The sequence below is a fragment of the Lepisosteus oculatus genome, chromosome 4 (assembly GCF_040954835.1).
Source record: "Lepisosteus oculatus isolate fLepOcu1 chromosome 4, fLepOcu1.hap2, whole genome shotgun sequence".
Taxonomy (NCBI): Eukaryota; Metazoa; Chordata; class Actinopteri; order Semionotiformes; family Lepisosteidae; genus Lepisosteus; species Lepisosteus oculatus.
In genome coordinates, this window is record NC_090699.1 from 27,784,854 (window position 1) to 27,811,677 (window position 26,824).

Sequence of the window (26,824 nt, forward strand, 5' to 3'; positions counted from 1 at the left end):
TTTTTGCACAAGCACTTTTTTACTCCAAGTAATAAATAATACATGATTTAAGAACATCAGGTACACAAGTTTCAAAAATCAGGATCAAAATAGCTTGTTTTTTATAGAAATAATGCAGGCACTTCACAGCTATACAGTATAATCTGTGCAACACAATTACAGGCCATAGGTTTAGAAACTACAGAGATACAGCTAGATCAGTCACCCACATTAGATTAGTCAGTATAGGCACAAGATGAAAACCATACAAACACCTGCACTGGTAAAAGAATACAGAAGAAAATATACCCACACAATCTACATACATTAGACTGAGGCTAACATTTACCACATGTAATACACCTACATGCAACTTGCAGTCTTTCTTCTAAAGATTAAGGAACATGTTCTTTTAACCATTTAACAAGCCCTCAGATGACACTTTTAAAAGGGTGAAGTGCAAAACATTAGGAAAAATAAGCGGTGAGTCTCTATTCATAGGCTGATGTTGCTGTTAGTGCACTAGAGCTTTAATCTTTAGTGAATATTTTTGCACGGTGGCATCTATAAACCTGAGTTATACTTAAAACAAATTTTAAAAGTTTCATTCATGTATATAAAAATACAACAATCCAGTACATATTTCTCAAGAATCATGTTCTTAAACAGTGAACCATATATGAGAGGTTATTTAATAAAGGGCAAAAATAAAACCAAAATGCATTATGAAAGAGTTGGACTGGATCCGAAATGGAATCTATTAAGTAATACATACATCCTTTACCTAGCCAATAATAACAGTACTGCAAGTTATTGCAGGCTAATGCAGAGCTCCTCAGGTCTGGACCTAGAGCCAAAATCCAGCAGGTTTGATCTTGTCATGTGTTAATCAATCCTTAACTGAAAGCTCAGGTGGACTGAAATCCAAGGTTTGAGCAGCCTTGAAGACAGGCACATCTGTAGAGCTGTCATTCACAGAAAGGGACATTGCTGCAGTCCCTGGTAGTGTCATTGCAACGGAGAGTGAGAACAACTGCTCTCAAGAGCCCCAAGGAATTAATCAATCCAAAGCCAAGCTCCTGAACTGAACAAATACTTTTTAAAAGACTAAAAAAAATACCAAAATCTGTTAAATGATCTATAGGGCACAAACTTTTTTTAATGATTAGATTTACTCAATTTCTCTGAAGTAAGATGCAGAGTTGCTTGTTAAAATCTTGTAATTTGGCTTTGGAGATATAATCAATTGATAAATAAGTTAAAAATAAATTCCATCAGAAAATAACAGCTGTGAGCACTTGGTGAGACTGAAAAAGGGATTATAGAGAAAAACCTCATTATCACAAGCAGCAGGCAACACATAAAATGGGCCACATACTGCAGCATGAGTACTGTAGCAAACCTATAAAGAGCCAATGATTTGACAAAATCATTCTCAGCCTCTTGTCTCCTGTCATTTTTAGGGAGCCATATGATAGGTATGTAACCTACTGTCAACTGAAGCCCCAGTTTTTAGGGTGTTGCGGATCTCAAAACTCGGCAAAACTGAAGAACAATTTTGAATTTAAAGGGCAGATTCTAAAGTTCTGAAGAATCCAAGTGAAATTACAATGCACTATTCCACATAATGTTTTATTTCATTACCTTTTTCCCTTTGAAGTATTGAACATGGGGCACATAACCTAATGTCACTGCTGTACACAAAACCAACAGAATTGAACAGACTGGTAGTAGCTTTCAAACTAAAATCTATGTGCACTGGTACACTAAGCTTTTCAGCCACTGCTAAAACATGTATTTCCACTCTGTGTGGCAATATTTTTGAATTTCCAACAATTCAAGAAAAAAAACAACAACAAAGCAAATGGCATCTACAAAAAAGAACATCTTTGGGTTAAAATGTTAGCATGTTACTAGATCTGACTTGCTGGGGTCTGGAAAGTCCTCAAGAAAAGAGCTAAGGAGAAAGTCACAATATGGAAGAGGAACCTGGTCAGAAACTGCCCTCCAGCATGACATAGGTCAGTGCTCTAGCAGAAATGAACCAAGTCCTGCCAAAACCTGGTCAAAGTATGAAAGCTTTCTTCTGTGTGGCTGCTCTCTTAGGTAACCTTTTAGCTTTGTGCCCCTACCCTAGAGTAAGAGTATCTGGTACGGGAGACTTAAGTGAACAATAACTTCCCCTGGGTGTCTGTGCAAGATTCAGCTTGGTCTCCCATGTTGCCCTCTTCTGGCAGGGTTGGGCATTGCAGGGCTTTCTCTCCTCAAGCTCACATTTAACCTTTAAGAACAGCTTATAACTTAAATTCTCGTGTTTCATTAAAGATGAAAAGTGGATGCAGATTAAGAAACAAATACAAAAAGAAAATGGGTTCAGTAAATCTTTGTGTGTTACTGCCTTGTTGTCCCAGCTAGTCCAGTCCATGTCCTCCATTCCCAAGCCTAAAGGTCTTCTTTCTTCTGCTCAGTTTCCAGTCCAAGCAAACTGGCACTGGACCCTTTTGTTGGAGCTAATCATATCTCCCACACCTGTTGCCCACTGCCATACCCAGGGTTGCAAGAGATAGAGGTCAGACCTCGCTGACCGGCAGGTTAGTATCATCAATACCCAGAGCTTCCAGAGGGGCGTCGTCACTGCTGCCGCTACTAGGCCTTCGGGATCTCCAGCGGGAGGCGTCCCTCACTTGGACAGCCGTGTCTCCTGCAGCGACAGCCTGGAGCGGCTGGCCCTCTGCAGGCTGGGTCTGGGCAGCAGGCTCATGAAGTCCTCGTTCTCCCAGGCCAGGCTGTGAGTGGACAGGGTGTGGGGTCGAGGTGCTGCGGGGCTCGGGAACAGAGGACTGTAGGTAGGCTGGCGTTGCAAAGAGGGGCGAGCGAGGGACGGGCGGGCCCTGGTCGCTGCAGTAGAAGGTTGAGGGTGTGGGACGGTCACTGTGCTCCTGCAAAGAGTAGGGTGTGCCCGGCACAGACACAGAAATACAGTCAGTGAGACACTTGAGCACAGCACTTAATCATCGCACTGTAGCAGCAGCAGCTGTAGCAGAAGTGGTAGCAGTAGCAGTGGTAGTACTCATTTTTGGAATGTTAGTATTTCAGTGTCAGATTTTACTCTCTGAAAAACAAAAAGGGAGAGAGAGAGAGAGAAAAAGACAAGGCAAAAGCATGAGCACACAGGGACCAAAATAAAGAGACATGCTCTGCTCCAGCAAAGCAATGCATCATTCGGTCACCAAGCATCGGTATTCAGCACAGGGTTAGAGTGCGAGGAACAGTGAGCAGCAGCAGGGCACAGCCGCCAGCAAATAATGAATCTTCAGGTGTTGTATGCCATTGAATACTGCATGTTAAATAATATCACCGCCTGTCAACAAGGGCAACATTCACTTTTTAATCAGAGTGAAAGAAATTTAGTCGACAGAACCGATAGAGTTTGATGTTAAGTGTTAAAAAAATGTCCTTGATCTTGACAGGTGCCTCTAACACTTAATCACCAAATCTTCACCCTCAAAAGCAATTAGTTTCAGGTTAGTGATTAAATGTTAAGAGGAAACCAGAGACAAGACCACAAAAGTTCTAAAACCTTTCTTAGTATAGCAAATTAAAAATCAGATATTGCCGGAGCAGGTATAAAACACTACATTGTTCAACTTCCTGTAAAAAAAATAGTAAAAATCTTCAGTTTATTTAAAAATAAGTAACAAACCTGATGATGACACCTGAGTATTTTTCCCCTCCTACCTCACTGTAAGAGACTATGCTTAGCTTACTTTTTGACCCTGCCTAGCTAGAGCCTGACTTGACCTGTATGAATTCCAAAGGGACAAATATTCTGCTTGCTTTCTCTTCACACAGTGGACCCTGCTCTGCTTGTGCACAAAGAGCTCTTGGTGCAGCAAGAAGAATCAGTCCAGACCAAGTTTTTTCCAGCTTTATCAATTTATGGTATGTGGTAGAAAAACCAGAGTTCACTAGGTCTTGTAGCTTAATCTTTCTTAAGTTATCAAACTCTGAAGAACAAAGTTATCTTAAGAAATAAAAATTAGATTTCTAGAATCACATAATCAGAACCAATAGATCTCACAGTACATCCCAATACACAATGAATGACCTAATTACCAACAAATCTCTCTATCCCAAGCATCTGACAACTGCCTTGCCCATCACTCACTGAAAGACCTCAACTGTTATTCACAAGGTCACATTCAGCACAGCACATGAGAAATGCTCGATTTCTTGCCAGAGAAGGGAACCATGCAACACACTGCAGAGAAAACAATGAAATGAAAAGCAGACAGCGTACAAAAGACTGGTCAAAGACAGGATAGCTGCCTTGGAGGTAAAAGGTTAACGCTTTTACAAATGTTTTCAAAGAGGCAGCGTGATGTGAAGTAAATAAGGAAGGACATGAAGGCAGGGAGCCATGCAAAATACTGACATTCACATTCAAAAAGGCTTTTGTCAAATGAAAAAATGTGATAAAGATGATTCCCATGATGAAGTTACAATAAGCATAATCCATTTTCTGTAGTCTGCTCCTGCTAGGAAGGCACAAAAACACCAGCAATATATCAAACAAAAAAGGGCATGCAGTTCATTGAAAACCCTTCCAAAGAAGGTACATCAACTTTATTTTCCTAGGGACAAAAGAATAAATAAACATGGTACAGGTTAGATTCTCTCACTAGGTGCATGATCACTAATAGTAAAAACAAACTCTCCAGTAAAGTCCTGTGTCAAAAGGCCCAGGTTTCTAGCCAGCGTGCTGTGCCTTCCCCTCCTGTCCAGGATCCTGCACCCTTTTTCAGTATCAAAATCCAGGGACTGAAAGTACAAAGTCCCACTAGCTCAGGGAGTCTCAACGGCTAGTCTGTGTGAAATTTCGTCAAAAAAATATCCTGCTCCGGAAGGGAATGCATGTAAAAATGAATGTCCTATCCGGCCAATCTTATTTACCAGATCTTTATCTATTTATTTTTATACAATTCTTTAAAAAATGTCCCTGCCCACATAAATGCCAAGGTTTCATTTAAAGTTGTCCAATTTGAACTGATAATGTGAAAAAAAGCTGTAATGGGCACTGCAATAGAGCTACAGTATCACATACGTTCAGCTGAATTGAAAGTTATCTTCACACTGTCGATTGTTGCAAATTGTATCAAACATTCTGCCTTCAAAATTCTTGTCAATCCACATTGTTTAAAGGTGAAATAAAAGATTTTATATTTAGTACTCAGTACTGGTAAAAAAATAGGATCTTGCTAAACTTATGTTTTATGTTGTGGCATGATAGATGTCACTTTGGAAGCCACTATGCCGTGTTTAGTGAGTCTATAGAATGACTATTAGAAGTGCTACAAAATACAGGGCACTCTGCCCATCTAGCTCAGTGGTATACATATAAAATAAAGTATAAAACACTGGCATTTGGACAAAATTGTGCAAATTTTAGACAATTTTTAAATTAAATTGATGAAAGTGCACACTGGTTTTGTAATCCTTAAATACAATAAAGGATAAGAAATCTACAAAAGTCCAATTTTATTTTACTAAAATATACAAACCCACTCATTTCACCCACCTTTCCACCTGTTTTATGAATTCTATAACAGTATTTCAAGTAAAGCCCAATGCTACCTGTATTATGTATAAAGTATCATGCACTGTCACTACTGTTAGCATTATTTTACTTTCCATTCTGGAGGTGGGAAAGTGTAATTAAATTGGTTAATGGCTGTGGTAGTCTGTGGTACAAGTGAAAGCAGTCACGTCTATGTATTTATTCATATTTAGCAGCTACATTACACAATGACTGTATGGTTGCTTCTACTTATTAAGAACCCATTCATTGAACACCCTCAAGACCTTGATGCTGCTGTACACCAGCAGCAATTATAAAGAGAACAATACCATCCCAATCATAATCCGGGACACCAAAACAAATCCTGAAATTCTAGGATTTGAAAAGGTTTTTAGGGATTGGTTTCCTCATTCCTGACCCTAAAAAACTATTTTTTAGAAATCTTGCTCCTTTATCTTTCCTCCTCAGAACACAAATTTGTAGCTGCTTTTGATTCAGCAGCACAAATAATGGGCAGTCAATCTTGATCATTACTCACGAACAAAAAGAAAAAAAAATCAGTTGTCAACTTTATTCATAATCTACTAATCCTTTAGAGTTACAACCCCTGCCCCATGCTCCAGACTTACTGAGCACCATGCATGCAGATTACAAACTCTGGTAAACAGCCATGCATAGGAGATGGACAAAGGAGTTCAGAAGTTACTTTGCATCTCTATTGGTCAGCAAAGCAGCAGTCGGCAAGGAGCTAGAAGCTGGGAGCAAAGCTGGCACCCAGTACATGAAGCCTTCTCATGCTGGATGGTCACAGGGTGAGCAGAAATAGTGATGAAGGGGTTAGTTTCAGGGCTGTGCTATGTGTTGTGTTGGCTTTCATAACATCATGTATAAAAAGTAACTTGCAGTGGTATCTGGGATGTTTTTGATCATGATTTGCAGAACTAGTGCCAGTCTCTTCTTTTCTACAAGCACAACAAAATCACTTCTTCCTGCAATAGCTGCTGTGCACCTACTATGAAGCACCTTCAAAACGTCGTTACATTTAAAACAAAAAATTGAATAAGAAAAGTGAACAAAAGCATAAAAACGGGAGATGAGTGGCACATCTAAAGTCTCCTGTACCATGGTGAGCCTGTTGAGGCATTAAAACGTACAAGGAATCTGTTATTGTAAAAACTCCCTTTCAGACATACAGAAACATATACTGGGCACTGAAGTCGAATATTTCCTGGTGGGGGAAAAAAAAGTACATCCTGTTCGGGGGAGACTGTAGGTCAAAACAAAGCACAACCCTTATCTCAGGGCTGGGGCTTTAACATCAGCTGGCTTACAAGGTCACTGAGAAGGACACCAAAAACCAGGAGGTTTAAGCTGCTCAAAAAAGGCAAAATCCCAGGGAGCTGGAAAAAGGGGTACGTTAGTCTGACTGATTGGTGCAGCCTGTGGTTATCAAGTGATGTCAGAATGGGTTGGTTGACGATGGATGGGGTGAGGGAGCAGGAGGGCAGGGGGTGGGGCAGAGATTAAAGATGAGGGTTTTTTTTATTTGCTTTGTCAGCAGGAAGCCTTAAAACTCTATTCCGCTTGTGTGTGTGTGCGTGTTTTTAAATTCAATCTACGCATCAAAAGAAAAAAAATATGTAGAAGCCATTTCTGACACGAGAGCTCACATACGTGCTGCATTCACCGTTTCGGGATGTATACCTCTGTATACAAGGGTTCGACAGCCGTCTGGCCTGCCGCATCTGCAACAACACATTGCAAAGCTAAAATTAGAGGAGACTGAGGAGAGCCGTCCAAGCCGAGAGAAAATAGTCAAGAGAAAGAGAGTGACAGAGAGAAGCTGGCTGGCTTGCATGTGCTCCGATTCCCTCAACAAGCAGCAGGCTTCTAGACTGATCGATCCTGGGAGAAGAGCCTCGCCGACAACCTCCTCCAGGTGGCCCAGGTTCTCATGCATTCTCATGCACTGAGAGACTGGCTCCTACTACCTGAAAGCAGTCTGCTGCACCCTCCACCAATGACTGTGTCTGCATGCCTAGGAACAGTATATATTTTATATGTACTTCCGAAAGGTACATTCATAAAATATATAACCATACATGCAAACAGTGGATGAGGACGTATAAAAACACCTTTGCATCCCTGAATTGTTTACACAAAAAACACACGGCAGTGAAAAGTGGCACCGTATTAAAACCATTCCAGAAGTACAAATTCTGAAGTGAGCTGACAGAGGTCATACGTCTACACACACACAGACTGCAGCTGCAGACCAGGCAACGTGATGAGTGACAGTAACAGTAACAGGGAGCTCCTTTGGTCTGTGTGCCCCCTGCCTCTTTATCCCCTGAGCCAGAGAACCGGGGCTCGGCTCAGGAGAGCGATACGTACGGTTGCCGCCGACCGCCCTGGGCCCCGCTGCGCTACGATGGCCCCCGAGATTGCCTTGATCCAGCTGTGCATATCCTCTGGACTGTCCGCCTGTAGGTCGGGGGATTCAGATACAAGCAAGACACAGGCAGGCAAGAGTTTTAGAGGAGGGCGTTTACGAAATGTATCAGGAAAAGTACTGTAAAGATGTATAAATATCCACATTCATTCATTCTGGAAATGAATCGGTGTCTCTCAAAAGACAGAACATTTTCCGATTTTACAAAGACAATCCAGGTGCTTTGTTTTCTCCATTTCTTACCTGAATATAAAAAGTTCGAGAAGTAGTAACAACTTCAAACAGATTGTCTCTCATCATTATGTCACTAAAAAAACAAAAGTTTATAAGCATCAAAATACAGTTCCTCTAAGTATCTATATACAGTGTAAAAGTGCATTTTTAGGCAGAACAGCAATGTTTTTGGTTTTGTCAGAAAAAGTAACTTCCACACATACCACCAGATCCCCCTCATTATTCTCAGCATTTCTACTTTTTCCAAGATGCATCCCTCCCTCATACAGGAAAGGAGCAGGTGCAGGAGTGAAGTGCACAGCCTTTGCAGGAACAGTACAGACACTCACCTCTGCTTGCACTCCTGCACTTTGTGCACCTCCTTCAGAGGGATCATGCGCAGGGGCTCCTTGTCCTGAAGGAGAGAGAGGAAAGTCAGACATCTACAGCACCCTGACCCCCTTAACACTGATTCAGACCCCTGAAGCACACAGAAGGATCTAGGCCTTGTAAAAAGGGGTTGCTGAGCTGTGGTCTTTACCTGCAAAGAAGGCTATAATACTACAGATCGGCTACAAGACTGCAGTTAAAAAGAAATACCTCATTTCCAGTATGTTTCTACAAAAAAGCAATTAAATGAGTATTTGAAACTTAAAATAGACAATGAATCTTTTTTGTAACAAAATAAGAATTCTTTATAATGCACACCTTCAACGTAATTGAGGAAAACGATTACCTAGAAATCAGCATAAGTTTTTAATCAACTTTAGTGGAGCGTTTTTGTCAATTCACAAGGTACAATACACAGTGAAGCGCACGTCCTTGAGAGCTGTTTACATTCACCCACATGAGGGACTAAAAATAGGGGCTGATCTGCACATCTCTTTGTGGGGTTTTGTGCTGACACTAGAGGTAGATGCTGCCTGACTGTAAACAGCATCTTGTTTCATTAAACCGCAGACAAGCTGGTGCGACGGCTTTATCCCAGCTCTTCGACCTCCTAACAACAGGCCCCCATCCAGCAGCACGGCAGAATTTAAAGGTTTTAGCCAGGTCTAAGTACCTGAACAACTACATCCTAAATACTACAAATATTTAATAATAAACAAATATATAAAGAATATCACAAGTTCAACCAGATGGTCAGTCTTCGGGCTGGCTGGGACAGTATCTTCAGAAATAGTAATGTGTGTAGAAAGTATATTAATCCTTCAATCTTCTGAAATATAAAGAAATGCCTAAATCTGCAAAAGTTTATTTGCTGTAGGATGTAACACATTCTCCTACAGTCCTCTAGGTCTAAAAACCTTCAACATGAAAATTAATTCCAAAAAACATTTTTATTATCACTGCACTTGATAATTGAGAAATGACAAGACCCACTCCCTTTACACACACACAAGATGGCAGCGTGTCAGAAGTGTGTGGGTGGAAGTGAAAAGAGTTGCAGTGTCGCAGACTTCCTGGGTACTAATTTTCTTTTCTTTTTATGGTACCAGCAATTAATCTGCCCTCTATCTGACACTAATACCAGGGCTGCAAGAAACAAGATTAGGGAGGAGCGGGTGCTGAAGATGTCTCACTTTGTTATTTATAGTTCTCGAACCTACAGTGTTTTGTCGATAAAAGATCCAAAGAACATGAAATTAATTTTAGATACAAAAAACCTAGTATGTTATTATTAGCAATGAGTGACCTTTGCTAGAATAAATTATTTGGTAAATGAGTTGCAAGTTCTGCATCTCAAAGGAGTATTGGTAATAAGTATCTGAGGGTTAGGCCGAATCCAAAAAATATTTTAACAGTAACAGAACAAAAAGAAACTCTAGGCATCAAAGAGGGATGAAATCAAATTTGGCCAGATTATGGTTGAATTAATATTATCTGCCTATTCCATCCTCTCTCTCCCTTGTTATATTTCAGCTTCCTTTTCCAAAGCCACTCCATCCATCTTTTATCAGAAGGATGTTTACCCCTGGTCAGGGTCAGAGCACCCCAGAGCTTATCTTGAAAGCACAGGGCACAAGGTTGGACTGCACCCCGGATGGGACAACAGCCCATCATGTGGACAATTTAAAAATCAAGTAACTCATATGTATCTAGTTTGCAGTGGGAACAAATGGAAACACCTGGAGAAAACCAAGCAGAGCATGCAAACTCCACACAGAAGACACCACAAGCCAGTCTCTGGTACAAGGAGCTGTGAGGTGTGCTAATCATGTGCCACCATGCTGGCCTTTCAAAAGTTTCTCATAAAGTAACTTTCACGTTAACTTGGGACAATAACAAAAAAGACATCTTCTGCCCTCAATTACACCTGCATTAACTCATTTGCTTTATTTTCACTAGTTAAGACATACTCTTTTATCCCAAAAAGAAACATAATTGGAACTCTCAAAACAGCAGACCCTCAGAACTATTGAAGGGCTTAACAAAGGGGTGTCTCTGGCACGAACATGCCACAACATGTGAAGTTTTCATCACACACGAAAAAAAACCCAACAATGAACGGAATTTCATGGCACATCTCCCAGCATGTTGAAACAGTGCTGTGAGCATATCAGCTTTCAGCTTGATGCATCCAGACAAATAGAAGAAGCCATTCATTTTACTATAAGATTTCAAGCTCTGTGCAGGGTGAAACAAAAACAAGCTTCACACACTAATAACAGCACTTCATAGGAGGGAAGGATTTTCCTTGGCATCAGAAAGTGGTTCAACATCACATTTTAAAAGATCTGATCAAAACAGTATACTGAACTTCAAGGGATCAAAGTTACTGACAACTTTTCCCTGAAAAAGTTCTTTAAAAGGACAATTCGATATTCACCATCTTTTAAAATATTGGATACTAACATTTATTGATTAAAATGAATACTGATCTGTTAAAATAGATTAACTGTCAGATGAGACTGAATGGCTTAATAGGTGCTACATATTACTATCACAAGAAAATGAGCAAGCCATTGCCTTTTATGCATTATTGTACACTGACGTCTAGAGGGACAATGCACATTTCACACAGTTGCACAGACAGAAATTTACTATACATTATGGATACTGATAAAAACATGATCAAAGATGTACATTACTTTTAATGACACCTAACCACAAGACAGTGTGATAAACTGATGTATTTGGACTGTTAAAAGACTCTTTATATTACCACAAATGGAAACGACCTAAAACAGCAGCAGACCTTGCAATTAACATCTCAATAAGATTATTTTTAAGTCGTAACTATCAGTGTCAGAATTTTAAATGTGAACTCCGGAAACAGAAAAATTGAGATTATAATGTAAAGGGAACAATTTGGCCATTAATCTCCAAATTAAGCATGAATTTATGGTGCTTTGGAGTAGGTCTTAGTCGTTTAATAGGCTAAGGTTTTCTGTGGTGTCCTGGCATGTTGACAGCATCCATGTAAAAGTGAAATAAAAAATAGTCAGGAAAAACCACAAGTTCAAAAACAAAAAACATGGCAAGAAAGCCAGGTTTCAGAGTTGATAAGGAATGTTTTTCCTACCCAAACATGCATGTCGTCAAATTATGCTGTAAAAATGCACTGTGTATTGTTAGAAATGCTCTTATTTTAAATGATCTGTGTTTAATGCAAGGGGGTGTGCAGAGAGAGAGCAGAGGAGAGAGGTTATCCCTGTCGAGACTTGTTTCTTGCAAACCTGAGGATCACAAGCATACATTTGCTAGCCAATTGTCCACTGAAGTACAGCTAAAGGTGCAGGGCAGAGGGGTTTCACATCTAAGGCGGAAAGATTTCATGCAGATAATGGAGGAACGCATTTAATTTTCAGAGCAAGATATGTAATTTTAACCCTTATACCAAATGTATAAGAAACTCTGGGGAGTTTGAAGCTATTCTAAACAATCTGGACAAAGGTTGAGCAATCAGGAATACTAAAATAGTCTTGAAACCATGCCAGCTCTTTCCAGAGAACCTGTAAAAAGTACTACAAGAGATGTTCCTGCAATACATTAGCTAAGGTCTCCTCTTTGTCTGATGATGGCCTACCAGTATTTTTTCCACAGCAAGTAAACGGTCTGAATTCTGATATTTTGGGGGCACTGTTACAAATACCTCAAGGAAGTAACTTTAAAATGATCATCTCTCCCTTTTCCTCTTTCTTTGCCTTTAAAAGGATTTCACAGAAAAACAAATATAAACCTACCAAGTCTGATTTGAAGTAGCTCACTGAATTTTCATCTAGAAGGAAATATCTTCTTTTCCAGTTCTTCATCTGAAGGTACAGATAATAGAAACACATAAAAAGAAATGTCACACCTTTTGCTTATCCCAGCTTGAGTAAGCATTAGTTAGCAGTAACAACTTGAACTGTATCCATATCTTTATGTCATTTTAGCATCACAGTAGCAGGAACGTGAAGATGGGCCCGGAGTCAACTCACCACAGCCCCCTGTTTGACACAGTAGCCAGCCTTGATCACAGCCTGGTCCTGAGCTGGCCTTCCCAAGTAGTAGGGCAGCTGGCTGTGGGACCTCTTCAATCCACCCCTGTCTGCTCCATTTTGACCATCGCCTCCCTCCTGCTGTAGTGGGGAACACATACATAAGCCAACATCTGGTAAAGGCACACAAGTCTTACTTAAAGAGTAGAGAAACAGTAAGGAACAAGAGAAGCACAGATGAGCCTCAATTTCAAAAGACACAAACTGAGACACAAACAGCTACAGTCTGAGCCAAAGAGTTGTCTGCCACATGGGCTACATGCCAACAGCCCTGTTAACACAGCTGATTAACATCTGTCAGGGCGCTCAAAGAAATGACATGTGCAGCCCAAACCCCTTAGAGAAGCTAATATCCATGATGAAGTCAAATCTCACAGACTGAAAAACAGATTATTTAGGAATAGTTAATTAACGCTATGTGATTTTTATTTAAGCAAGTTGTACAAAAATTGCACACAGGACACAGAAGAATATGAATTTAAATACTTGTTTAACAAGCAGAGCATACTATCCACATGAAAAAAACTAACTGACCAAAAGTTAAAATGTATAACACCAAAGTAAATATACCTTCAGACTCCTGGAAAGCAGGAATGTTGGTTGTGTAGTCTCTTTGGTATTAGTATTATGTAAATTATTTTGGGAAACAATTTGCTTAGCTGTCCCTTTGAAACAATGAACATCTGAATGCATGCACACAAACTAAGGCTCCAATACTCAGTGCCCACTTGCTGAGATGGTTTCAGGACAGATCGGCTAAATATTCCCAGCACACCAAGGTAAGGGACTAAAGTGAAAATTAATATATCTTTTCACCTCTCTAACGGCACCCCATTATTTTTGCTATAATTGCCATAAAAACCTCAAGGGTACAGTCATTCTATAATATGGATTTGATATTTTCATAGTTCTGAACATTAGAATTGTTTTAAAATGGCCTTTTAAAGTTATTAGTTTACAGCAGTGTTTAGTACAACATTTAAAAAGAAATAGAAAAGTCTGAGCGATACACTGGTCATAGAACTTTGGCTATTAAACCTTTGATTTGGTTTAATCGCCCAGTTGCAGCTCTTAACTCGTCTGCATCCTGCCAAAGTGCAAGACCATTGAATATAGTCTGCAAGCAGCCTTTATAGGAAGAAATACATATTACACATTTAGGAGAATAACACACACCTGATCCTCTTTAGAACTGGACTGCTTAGAATTGAACAAGGATAAAAAGGCAGGATAAATGTCCTCCTACAGATAATCTCTCTGAACCTGATAAGCTCTCTTCATTTTCATACTCATAACATGGCTCAATGGGTTATTTTGCATATTCCTGCAGAAAGGTCAGTTTCTTCATTTGCAAAGGTCTACTTACACAATGACGCTTTGATTTTGTTTAGTTGTAACACTGATGTATCCTATATACAGTACTCAACACCTTATAGCGAAACAAGGAGGAACTTTAATTACGAGCCTACAGAAAAAGCTGAGTGAAATATTTTTATAAACCTTTAATGCAGCAAAGCTATATACATTGTATTCAGTGTTGTAAAGTATATTTTTAATTGCATTAAATTTAAAACCGTTTAATAAAATAAAAAGTTAAAACTTAACTAATGTTATTGCTTTATTTTAAACAAGATGACAAATTTCACAAGTCTAATGAGATTAAATTAACTAATAATGAAAATCTTATGTTCAAATTGGTGTACTCAACTTACCTGTGTCTGGGTTATAATGGGTACTCCCCCGATGATCTCCGTTTTGTAGGAGACCTGCTTTTTGGCACCAACACCCTCTATGGTGCTTTTTTGGTTTTCTGAGTTTTGTTGCACATCAGATGGTTTTGGCACCTGTGACAGAAAGAATCAGTTGGTTCCAAAAAAAGCCTGAAAGAGTACAGGTCAGGTCATGAAACCTCTGTCTGGCAACTGTTCTTTCATTCAGATCAAAACTAAGACAAGTGACTAGACACTGCACAACCAAAAGCCACACTTTCCTAAAGTTTACCAAAAAATTGAAATTGAGAGACTTCATAAAGTTTCCCACAGGTGGCACAATGGAAAGAATGCAGAGAACTTTAAGTTGTGTGTGGGAAAGCATAGAAAATCACTCCTTCCAAGAGTCTCGAGGGGGTTGAACAGAGTCTGTGGAAGGAAATAAGTGACTGGGAGAAAAAAAACATTGCTTTATGCACAGCTATTAAAGCCAATGGGGGAAGAGTGAACAGACTCTAAGAGAGGTATGTAAACAACCTTATTTATCTGTAAGTGTGCCTTTTCTGTCTCTCTGCATTACAAACTGCATGTGTAACACAGGGCACCAGCAAGGCCATGCCAACAGATATGGGTTTTCTCAAGCTGGAGAAAGACCTCCAAACTCGCCATGCAAAGGCAAGGTCCTTTTCTGTAGAGAGTGGATTAGATGTGGATGCTCAATAGAAGAGTACTCTAGGCAAGAAACCATAAGATAACATCTCTTGCAGTGTGAACGCAAGAACACCTACAAATGGGAGAAGGCTGTTCTTCCTGTATATTTTGATTTGTGTGAATATTGTATTCTCTGCTCCTTCACCTACACAGCCCAGAGAATGCCTCCATCACGCTCCCTGCTTTAGCTAGCTAACCTGTCTGAGGCATCCAGGGCCACCCGTCTACACCAACAGTTCATACTGGAACAGTGGGACTCAATTCCAATGCACTTCAGTTCCTTAACCAAATTATAATCACACCACAAAGAAAATAGCATAATAAAGAATAATGAGTCACAAGCTGGCTCACAGCTCCAAACGATCCAGTAAATGATGCTCATTTTAAATTTAAAGAAATTCCTGTTCAGAAAATAAGAGAAATTGGATAAACTGATTTTTCCTGTAAAGGATGAAGCCTCACAATAAACAGAAATTATATCACATTATGACAACCATGGGTGATACTGAAATCTGTACAAAATCTGACAAAACATCTGTGTCATTGTCATTTGTGATTACAGACTGAAATCTCAGTTGTCGGTGGCATTTTATTTGAATTGAGAACAAATATTTTAACACAGCAGACGCATTTGTCTTTGACCTCGGAGTGGCTTACACTCTGTGCTCCTGTCTGAGCAATAGCGATTATCTGGGGGAGCAGAGAGGAGGACCCAGGCTTGGAGGGAGAGAGCTACTGCTGCTGTGGCCTAAAAGGAAGAGTGGGCAAGCAGCTGAAAAAACAGTCTGTCTATTCTTTGCAATATGTTGTGCATCTTTTTCACTGTGGAAGCCCTGGATTGTCTTCTATTTATAGCCTCAGTGACTGATAGCATTGCACATCAGTGTCCTGAGCTTCAGTGGATTGTATAACAGTAGTAGGTCTCTCAGTGCCATGGTGCCTCTGGGGCTTGTTACAGTGCTTACTGCCCAGCAGATCAATGGGCTTCTGTAGCTCTCTCGGCTTCCATCACACTCTGGACATAAGTGATCTGTTAATGTTAGAGAAATTGATTACATGGACACAGCCCGGCTAACAAGGGAGGACCTGTCTGAAAAAATAACATGGACTGGAGAAGGGGGAGGTGTGTGCAGACAGTGACATAAACATAACAATGATGCAATAGGTTTCAGAGCATCAGAGTTTCCTGGCTGCTCTAGATTCAAGGGTGGTCCTGCACAGGAAGTGGGAAGGCTTGTGTATGATGCAGAGGTAACACTGGAATATGCCTTTCAAAACCAGAGCTATGCCTAGTAAAAAACAAAAGATAGGGATGGGAGAGACACAAACCACAGTAATAGCAACAGCATTGAGTCCAAATATTCCTGTCAGTTTCTTAGCCCTGAACATCTCTTAGCATGTGATGCAAAGAAGATTCCCTGTGCAAACACTCACCGTGATTTTAGTGGCTTTGTTCAGAACATTCACCCACTCCACCAGGTCCTGCTGATCGTTGGCTTGCAAGAAGAACTTTCGCATCCCTGCATTGATGACTGTAGAAAAGAGAAAGAAAAGAGAAAAATAAAAAATCACCCAGCTGCTGACAGGTGCTCATTAGAGGAGCTTGTTTAACGAAGCTAACCACAGAGCTTGTTAAAAACCACTTAAGTGTTTTTCCCAATTAACTTTCCTGGTTGCTGAGCAGCCTATCCACAGGGAAGCACAACTAATTGCTTTAGAAACCAAGAAAGCCACGAGCATCATAGAGCCTTTCATACAGGGTAAAACTGCTCTTAATGTGTCTCTATGTCCCACATTTGCGTAAAGGGGAAAAAAGGTCATTCATCACCTCTTCCACTCCCCAGCTCTAGGCACACTCCAGACCCATCAATGCACAACCTCACAACTTTTAAAGTGAAGCTGTTCATACATTTACAAAGAAAACATTAATAAAATATGCTCAGTCACTGGTGTTCACTCAGGTCATTTCTTTAAATGCTCATTGAGCTAGGACCTAGCATGAGCCCCTGATTTTAGAATGTACCTGTACACAACTAAGAAAGAACCTGAGAACCGCCACCTGAGAAACTGCAAACTGTCACTTCCTGGAGAACTCTGAGCTGTCACATTACCGTTAGTCTCCTCGGGTTCAATAAATCTGTACAGGCTGCTTTTTTCTCTCCATTTAAAGAGCACGTTAGAGATCCCACCACTTCCCACCATCACCACCACTTATTCTTATAGCCACAACAAACTAGAAAAAAGGCTTGGCACAGTGTGAGTTAATCATTTTAAAAATCTTTTTCTGTTGCACTTGATGTGTGAAGAAATAATGGATTGGAGCTTAAGGACTGAACCATGGAAGGACAATATTGTAGAGAGTGAATCTCTATTTTTATTTCTGCTGGGCAAGTAAACATAACAAAAGAACACCTGCAACAATGCTTAATAATCATGCATGACTGTACATCTTCACTGTCCCATCACAGCACAAACTCTAATGACATCTCTGCTTTTATATTTCTGAAACATTGCTTGCAAAGTCTCACTCATGCTGCAGGCTACGTTCCCTGTGAAATATGTTTGTATCTTGCATGAAAAACTAATGTTAAGATGAACCTCAACCAGTGTATGAGTGCATCACCTACATGAAAGAGAGCTTTTCCCTTCCTTCACCATCCCCAAAACAATCATACTTTCTACGTTTGGCAAAAAGAACTTCTAAATTCATACAATACACTGTGGATGACCCTACATGGCAGATGGATTAAACTTTTACCCATGCTCCTTTTTCCAATTCCACCTTTTTAATGAAGCCATAATAACAGATGCTTAAACATAGCAGTATTGCCACTTCTACAACACTTCTTCTGCCTGTGGGTGGCTTAGAAGACACCAGCATAGAATAAAGAGCTAGTATTTAGATCCAAGACAAGGATCTAGAAACAAACTTTACAGAACTTTGGAAATTTGTCATGATAAGCAGATATTCAGCAAACTAAAATCATACAGGACCATGGATGTTGCAGGACCAGAAAGTATCTTGAAAGTGCAATCCAACCTACTGCACTGTATGACAGTGAAGTGTGGGGCCCAATGGCTGACCAGGATTACACAAAATGTGACAATCACCCCATAGAATCCCCACTCACAGAGGATTGTAAAACATTCTTTATGCACTGAGAAAATCATAAAACAATACCTCCAGGGTCGAATTAGGCCAATACCCACTGCTTAACAATACATAGAACAAAACATAATATAGGCTATGTCTAACAATCAGTGACAAGGCCTGACTGAGCCAAGATCTTTACCAAGACAAGAGCTCACTGCCCAGAGCCAGCCTGACAACAGCCAGACTCAGGACAACACTGTTAAAATACCATAAATCAGGGTCACCCAAAACACAGCACAAGTCAAATATACCCTCACCTACTGGGACTCGCACACAACACAAACCAGAAAGCTACGACAACCTAAAGATAAAGCACGTTGGCCAAGTATCTCAACAGGGTGAGAAGCTGACCCTTACAACGCACAGGCTCAGTGACCAACCCCAGCCTGGCTGAGGAAACAGAAAGACAGAGGCAAATCTGCTTGTTCAGAGGGGACAGGCTGGGATCCCAGTTCCAGCAGGGAGAAACAGAGAAAGAAATGCACTTTACGATTAGAATTATTTCCTAAAATAAACAAAACCCCAGAATTCGCAATCCGGCAAGAATCAGAACTGCTTCCAATCCGACAGGGCAAGGGGGGACTCAGAGTTGGCAGTACAGTACTCGATGTCCGGTGACAGCCACAGCCGTAATTCATCATTCATGCCAATAAAACTTGAATTTTAATTTCAGTCTAGAACTAGCCAGGTATGTAGAAAAATTATAGGAGGTAAATAAAAATAATTCTGCCTGTACTGCAAGAATTATTTTCAGTAATAAGAATAAAAAAGGCAGGACCGTAATGTACCAATACATAATGACACTTTATAAGTTGATAAACTTCATTTGGAAAACAAAACTTTGAAAACTTTAAAGATCTGGGGAAAAGGGCCAACATCCAGAGGATTAAAAACGATGACTGATGTGAAAGGGAACTGTTGAACTGTGCCTGGTCCTTCTGTCCAGTTGGCCATGAAGCCCAGTTTTGTATAGTAGCCCCAGCTTCACCCTTGTGTGGCATGCTAAAGAAAAAGGCATTCTTAACTTGTATGTCCACCCACATATGTGAGGAACCATTTTGCCATGCAAAGCAGTTCTGAAAATAGAAAAGGCCTTTTTCAAGTCTCTGTTTTCAGTCGCCTGGAAACATTTTTCATATGAGATTTTCAGTAGTTTCAGGTTTCTGTATCACTTTTTTTGAAAGTCTAAAATTATTTTGCTAAGGCTAAACTGATAAAGCCGGACCTGTTTGTGACTAAGACCTTGAAGTCTGGGGTCAATAAAGTCCACATACAGAGTGCAGTTCTGAAGTGTCCTTCACTGTCTCGCTTCTTCCAGCTACAAGCAAAAATGAACTAAATGAAAACAGCATCTATTAAGACTTATCATGAAAGAATAGATTTCATTCTCCCTGTCACGCTGTGTGCTCTGCAGAGCTGCCTTCTTTTCTACACAATACGTTCATTCTTTCTGAACGTGCACTAATGCACATTGACCCCCCTCCCCCGCACTAGTCCGCACGCATTTATTGCTGCAGTACTGGCCAGACATCATTCTCCGAGGCGATAACTTTCACTCCCTCAGTGAGGAGTGGGGTAATCTCCTCTTTATCAGACACATAACACCACCCAGAGACAAAGACCTACAGCCCAAGTTTAAAGAACAGGCCTTTTGTCAGAGCCATTAGAACACAGGCCAGGACCATCAGAAGTCAACACTGGGGGGATGAGGCGAAAGTGAAAAGGGGATTTAAACCCTTAATAAGGTTAAAGTACATTTCAAGGAGTTGTAGTTCAGGTGGGTTTGCACACCTGAAGAAGGCTCCACGGCCGAAACGTTGTGTAATCTTTCTTCTTTTTTTCAGCATGGAATAAACCTATTACTTGTTCCATTTCAAGGAGTTGTTCTGCCAAAGTCTCTAAAAAAGTGTCCATTCACACAAGAAACAAAATACAACCAAAGATTGGTATTTCTAAGCAAAGAACTTGTGCTGCATGTGAAAATGTAAAGTCATTACAGTTTAAATTAATGTATTGTGCCTTTAAACTTCATCCCCTCTTTGCCCCTACCCAGCACGATCCAGTTCATACAAAGACGAGCTTCTATATAAACAAAGTGAGAGCAGAGGGTGACTCACAACAGGATATGATTACGCACAGATTCCAGCAGTATGCTTCACTCACAGAGCAGGAGCAAAATGGGTCTGTGCTGTTTTTTTTTTTTCTTTTTTCTACTCCCTCCCCTGAGTAAAAGCTGGCACCTCTTGCTGCAAGGAGAGGTGCTTTCATCTGTTCTCGGGTGACAAGTCGGAACCATGAATCATGGGCAAGCCATCATTTTCGGGTTTATTCCGGTAAAAGAAATGGAAGAGAAGAAAAAAAAAGGTTGTGTTTCCCAGAAAGAATCAAAAGGCCTTGTAACATAAGGCAATCGAGAAAGGGTGATGAACATTAGAACTTTTCTTTAAAAAATCAAATGGGGCACGCAAGTCGTGATCTATAAATATCCCCGGGTTTTGGATTTGGGTTCCGATGAGGATGCCAGCATCCTGCCAAGGAGAAGGAGATTTCCCCCCAATCGACCAAAAAAACACACAACACAGTCAATGGCAGGTCACTGTAGTGCTTCCTTCAATTGAGTGCGAATGCAGCAGCGCACTGCAAGAAGACAAAAGGCGCTTCAACAACAGCACCCCAGACAGGAAACTGTCACATCTGAGCTGCCCTGGAGCACTGGTTCTCTCCCAAACACAGCGTAACTGCAGTGTGTCTAGATAAGGGGCCTGCGTGCAGGTGGAGAGAGAGAGCCTGAATGACAACTTTCAAAGCTTTCTACTCCAGTGCTTCCTTTGTCCCACGTTTCCCAACATGAAATAAGCTCGAGCAAACTGTGCAAAACTACATTTAACTGGTGCCTCTTTTTTCCAACAGCAGCATCTGCACCATTAAATGTCTGGATTTAACATTCATAGAATGGGCAGCATGCTTTGGTAAGGGACAAGTTCTCAACATCAAGCAGAAAAAAAGTTAATATATAACATGGGGGCAGAGCAGTGGCTCTGTGGCTAAGGATCTGCACCTGTGGCTGAAAGGTTGCAGGTTCAAAACCTGCAGCCGGCAGAGGAATCCTACTCCGTTGGGCCCTTGAGCAAGGCCCTTAACCCCAACTGCTCCAGGGGCGCTGTACAATGGCTGACCCTGCGCTCTGACCCCAAACTTCTCTCCCCGTCTGTGTGCCTGTGGGTCTTATGGAGAGCAAGCTGGGGTATGCGAAAAAGACAAATTCCTAATGCAAGAAATTGTATATGGCTAATAAAGTGATCATATCTTATCTTATAATATTTTGTGAAACTTAGACGTCATCTCATGAATAGAAGGCAATACAAACAAAAGTAAACCACAAATACCAAGGGTGATCCTGGACACACAGATATAGTCCTGCAGGTTTTAGGGGTCACTCTGAAATCATAAACTTCTGATGACTTAATGAAATTCCTTTCTGAACTTTGAAGCAGATGCCATGTTCAACTAAGTCATTTAGATAGTTGAATAATTCACCATTCATGACTTAGACCAATCAGCATACCAAGCAGTCAAAACTCATGTTTCAAGTCTGTACAAACTGATGAGTTAAGAGTGACCTATTAGACCTGCTGGACTATGGCTTTCCAGTATGAGTTGCTCAGACCTTAAGTGCCTAATGTGAACTACACAATCTATGTGGAAAAAGAGAGGAATTAGCTAAAACAGGTCACTAACCAAAAGGAAATAAAGCCATATAAATAAAGCACCAAGAGGGGACTTGCTGCTGTCATTAACTGCCTGACAAACATGCCCCCATATAAAGCAAAACAATGGGTAAGGCAATATGGTGGAGACCCTTCCTACCATAATAAGGTTTTAAAGCATGTTCAGAAAAGTATATGGCTCGTGTCAGTTCAGATCAGACTTTTTAGATTTACTTTACTGTACTGTACCACACATGTCTTGGAGAACAATGGCAAAGGGGTGAAGAGGTTGGCGGTATCAGTAACAGCAGGCTAACAGTCCTTAGCCCACTTCTTCAAGCTTCCTTCTTTACTCAGAAGGATGCCAGCCTGGGTGTGCTCTGGAACAACGCTCTCATCAATACCAGGGGCTGCTGGGAACACTGTGCCCTCCGAGTACCCACAAAGCCCTGCACAGGGCTCATAGTAGAAGCCAGGTCAGTATCTAAGCATGATTTTAAGGCAACTATACAAAACCTTCCGTTTACTGTCCCTAGGGACTGGATCAAGTCAGCCTGATATTAGGGAATCCGAGGAACAAAGCAAATCTGATTACAGATTTGTTTCTGATTAAAAAATACTCAACTCTAAATCATCCAACAACACTACTGACGCCACTATTTCATTACAGAAAAATTCAACCAGAACAAGACACCCACTTACATAGTTCTGGAACTAAAACATCGGTCATCTTACATTAAAACCATGTGGTCAACATGTGCAATTCTTTCTCTTAAAATTCTGTCTGTTAAAGAATTCTCCCAGTGAACACCTGCAGAATTTCCAGAAAGGTTAAAATGACCCAAGAAATCACACAATATGAAACAGAAAGGAGAAGTGAAAGTCACAAGTTCTTTACTGGATACTCACCGAAGCAGAATTCTGCCTTTGGTCTTTGCTTTGTTGCATCACTGACCTGTACAGGGAGAGAAAGACGGCATTAGTATGAGCAGGAGCTTTGTCTGGGCTCAGCGTTCACGCAGATCTCCAAGACGACCTCACACTGACATGGGTGTGAAATTAACGTGTTATTCACATATCGTGTCAGTGGACAACCCCACACTTCCCTCCAGTCTCAAGACACTGGCTGCTGACAGCATCCAGCAAAACATCACTGAGGTTATGCTATCTGAGTAACATGTTAACATTGACCAATATGCTAGTTTCACACCTTTTTTTCTGATAAGAAAACAGCACAGAGAAATGCTAGAAGTTTCACTTAAATTTATTCTGGATGCTAATGTAATGTGAATCTCTAGTGGCAGTTTTTAAAAGTTTCTTTAAGATTAGGTAACATTGGCAACTTGTCTTTCATTTTCAGGGAAAAGTAGCATGGGAAAAAAAGACTTCATCTTGGAACACGTCTAAGAATGTAGAGGCTCTGGAGTGTCACAGGGCTTTCGGAGACAGAAATGCATTATAGCAGCTAATGCACTCACCGCCTCGCTGGAATAATGACATGACACATTTTACAAAGTTCAACAAAAAGGCAGCACAAAACACAGCTTTCAAACAGATTTACAAATTTAATTATTTTCATGTGCTCTTGAAAACACACAATTACTATCTTTGATCATTTTATCGCTCTGTGTACATCACACATCCTCTCAGCCCTAAGCAAAATGATCCACAGACCTTGGAAATATAGGTGAGTTTGAGCGCTCCCACATTCTCAGTTCCAGTTGGCAGGTTCTGAAAGAAAGTTAAGGAACAGCTGTCTGAGATCTGGGGTCAGGCTAAGAGAGTCACTTAGGGTCAGTCATGGTCCTGGTCACATGGAACTTTTTCTAACAGGCTCACTCAGCTAGGAACACAACATTAAACAAAAATGTCTCCCAGAGCTGTAATGAATAATATCACATTATTATTCCGGCAAAGACTGAAGACAAAATGCCTTGAAATATGAAACATTTTATAGCCACATAGCTATGGGCTTTTCAGTTCTCCCTACATACAAAACTAGAATGGTGTATTTAAATGTAAAATAAAGATACTGTCAAGTCTGGGTGTGGGCGTTTGCGAATATCAGCATGTGTGGGGGGTGCTTCTGACTGGCAGCTCGTGACTCTCAGTGTGGGAGATTCCACAGGTAACTCAAAGCATCGTGCGCAACATATGTGGGATGTGTTCCGAGGTGATCAGTGACCCTAGACAGAGCAGTAAAAATATCAGTGGAGTCGTGATTACTGCAGAAAGCTGCTGCAGGGCTGCAAAGTGTACAGTGGTACAGACAGACAGATGCAAGGCTGCACTAGAAATGCAAGCTATTAGGGCTCACGATGGGTGGAGGAGCTGATAGGAGTTGTAGGAACTTTCCTTCAGGGCAGCAGGATGTTTGTCGACAAGTAAAACGCATGTGTGTGTACCGCAGAGACATACATTTCAATGCTGCAAATGAGGTATTGTGCACATAAAAAGCCTTCGGGTAAATGAACTCAATCTCACCAGAGAACCAAAGTGATTCCACTATAAAAACAAAAAATACTTTATGCTTGTTTACATGAATGATAGCTAATTCTGTGAGATCCCAGACCTTGATGAACAACACTATTGAAATAAGGCTTAACATTTACAACTGACATCAGGAAAAAATGCATAGCTGCAGTCTAACAGCGGCTGAATAACGACAAAATACTTGTAATTTTTATCCAGTGTTGCATAAAAATGTTCCAATTTAGATGGCAAGCAGTAGTGGCAGGCACGGACATCAAGATGACCTGAAAATTGAATTACAAAAATAGTTCTACCTGGCAGTTAGGACCTCAGGTGAATAAAAAAAGCAAAGCAATATTTCAGCAGCTGCATGCTACGGGCTGAAAACCCTTTTTGATTGAGAAGGGGGTGAAGGAGCAGCTGCCCTTTCCCTCACCACATTGCTCTAGTGACAGGGCACAGAGCTGAGAGCACCGGGCAGATGGGAATCTGCAGCCAGGAGTGCAGGAGGAAAAGAAGAATAAAGGCAGGTGGCACAGTGCATCTGCACTCTGTAATTTCCCTGATCAAAACTGCATTTCTAAAATTACCCACAGCGGGTTTAATCTTATCCATCAGACTTAACCATGCTGAACTACAGATTTTTTAAAGGCAATGCGCTCTGTCTGGATTACAATGATTCATTTTTTGGAGGGGGGGGGCGGCATCATATACAGTATACAGTACACACAACCCATAAATAAAATTCGAATGCTTTTTCTCTAGCAGTAATTCTAAGCACAGTCATCCCAGATGTGCTTGAACAATTATTACGGTCGCATCCATTTTGATTATACTATAAACAATATTTCTACTTAAAGAATCTATATTTATATGCATGTATAGGGGGTTTAGGAGTTAGTGACATGATTCATAAATTGCACTGCTTTATTAACATTTTAACTGCTTTCCTGTGCCTGAAAAGAACCATACCACAATTTCATAAAGGCTAGTAGACACAAAAATCCAATGAAAGGAGGCGAGAGCAGTGCATGAAACTTTAAGAATGTCTGTTAGAAATATAAATAGAAACAAAGTGAATTATTTAAAACCTAGGAAAGTATTAATAAATGATGGCGCGATAACTTTGCTTGGCCCCATCAGAGTCGGCGCTGACTAAACACTCTTCAGAGATCTGCTGATTACATCTTGCAGACAACTCAAGTCAAATGGTCACAGTCCCACATGCACAAAGACACCTACACACAGCATGAACTAGGTTCACAGGCCCATTGAAAATGAAACTTATTTTTTAAGCACACCCTTACAGCCAAATTAACCAGTAATGCAGATCCATATTTTAAAAAGTTGCATTACACATTCCTATGCCTTTTTTGAAAAGACACAAAAGGACAAACATTCACAGCACCCATCCCCAATGTCCTGTGGCGCGTGTGCACGTTTACACCACAGTAGGGAGAAGCAAGAAACGCAAGACTTACTGAACAGTCAAGAAGCTCAGTCTGTTACAATGCGAATATAACCCCAAAGAACCTGTCCATCTGAGTGTGGGTGAAGTGTTGTTTTACTAATGCTACTACTTCGCATGTCATACTAACCTACCAACATTAGAGCTCCAAACCTTTGCAGCAGAGTGACGTTACCTCAGCTGGGTATCATCTGCATGCCTACCTGTTCAAAAATGTCAGAAATATCCACCTCCACAAAGACGTTTCACAAACTCACTGAATGTGCTCTCAGACTGCTGACCAAACCTGATGAAGAGATTGTTGTACTTCCGAGTGTCCCAGGATCCAGTTGCAGCTTTGTTTTCCCTCAGTATTTTGAGCACAGAGGGGAAAGGCTGCATTTATATAGTGCAGCATAAAGTTAAGCACATAAGTGCAATAAGTGCAGTACAATAGCAAATGCTCCCTCGGTCTACAGCCTGTTGCACACCATAAAGATCTACACAGTGATGAGATCGTCCGCTGCACTGCCAGCTGGATGTGAGCACGTCTACAGTGCCCGCTGCAGACAATTCCCTACCTGGGGGTTGTCCATGTACCACACCAGACTGCCCTCGCGCGTGTCCAGGATAAAGTAGCGGCGCAGGAATTTGCCGCTGTTCTCATTCTCCTCGATGTCCAGGAACCCACAGATCCGGTTCTGCCGATCCACGTAAGGCATCTCCAAACCTGCACATTCCACTTCTGCGAGAAACGAAAGAGAGAGAGAGTGAACGAGAGGGAGAGACGGCAGCGCAGAGATGGTGGAGATGGCGCTCAGAAACATCCAGTCTGTCGAGCAGAAGCAGCAGGTCCTTCATTCCTGCCTGTGGAGATCTACAGTGACTCATGTACTGTACACACCCCCCACCCCCTTT

General features: G+C 40.9%; 1 protein-coding gene across 9 annotated transcripts in view; it reads right to left on the minus strand.

Moving 5' to 3' along the window:
* Positions 1 to 26,824, minus strand: part of plekha1b (pleckstrin homology domain containing, family A (phosphoinositide binding specific) member 1b) — a 41,096-nt gene continuing 14,272 nt past the window's right edge. For 3 of the 9 annotated variants that reach the window (XM_015346649.2, XM_015346650.2, XM_015346651.2), the window contains 11 exons: positions 26,488 to 26,651; positions 23,662 to 23,718; positions 22,897 to 22,942; positions 16,561 to 16,658; positions 14,419 to 14,550; positions 12,647 to 12,787; positions 12,410 to 12,478; positions 8,573 to 8,637; positions 8,253 to 8,316; positions 7,952 to 8,041; positions 1 to 2,918 (listed from right to left, as the gene is read on the minus strand). In XM_015346649.2, the coding sequence (XP_015202135.1) occupies positions 2,550 to 2,918; positions 7,952 to 8,041; positions 8,253 to 8,316; positions 8,573 to 8,637; positions 12,410 to 12,478; positions 12,647 to 12,787; positions 14,419 to 14,550; positions 16,561 to 16,658; positions 22,897 to 22,942; positions 23,662 to 23,718; positions 26,488 to 26,628 (1,272 nt within the window). In that variant the 5' untranslated portion in view covers positions 26,629 to 26,651 and the 3' untranslated portion in view covers positions 1 to 2,549. Of the gene's footprint in view, positions 3,092 to 7,231; positions 7,303 to 7,951; positions 8,042 to 8,252; positions 8,317 to 8,572; positions 8,638 to 12,409; positions 12,479 to 12,646; positions 12,788 to 14,418; positions 14,551 to 16,560; positions 16,659 to 22,896; positions 22,943 to 23,661; positions 23,719 to 26,487; positions 26,652 to 26,824 lie in introns of all 9 variants that reach the window. The other 6 variants (XM_015346653.2, XM_006630421.3, XM_015346656.2 and 3 more) reach the window with 6 other exon arrangements.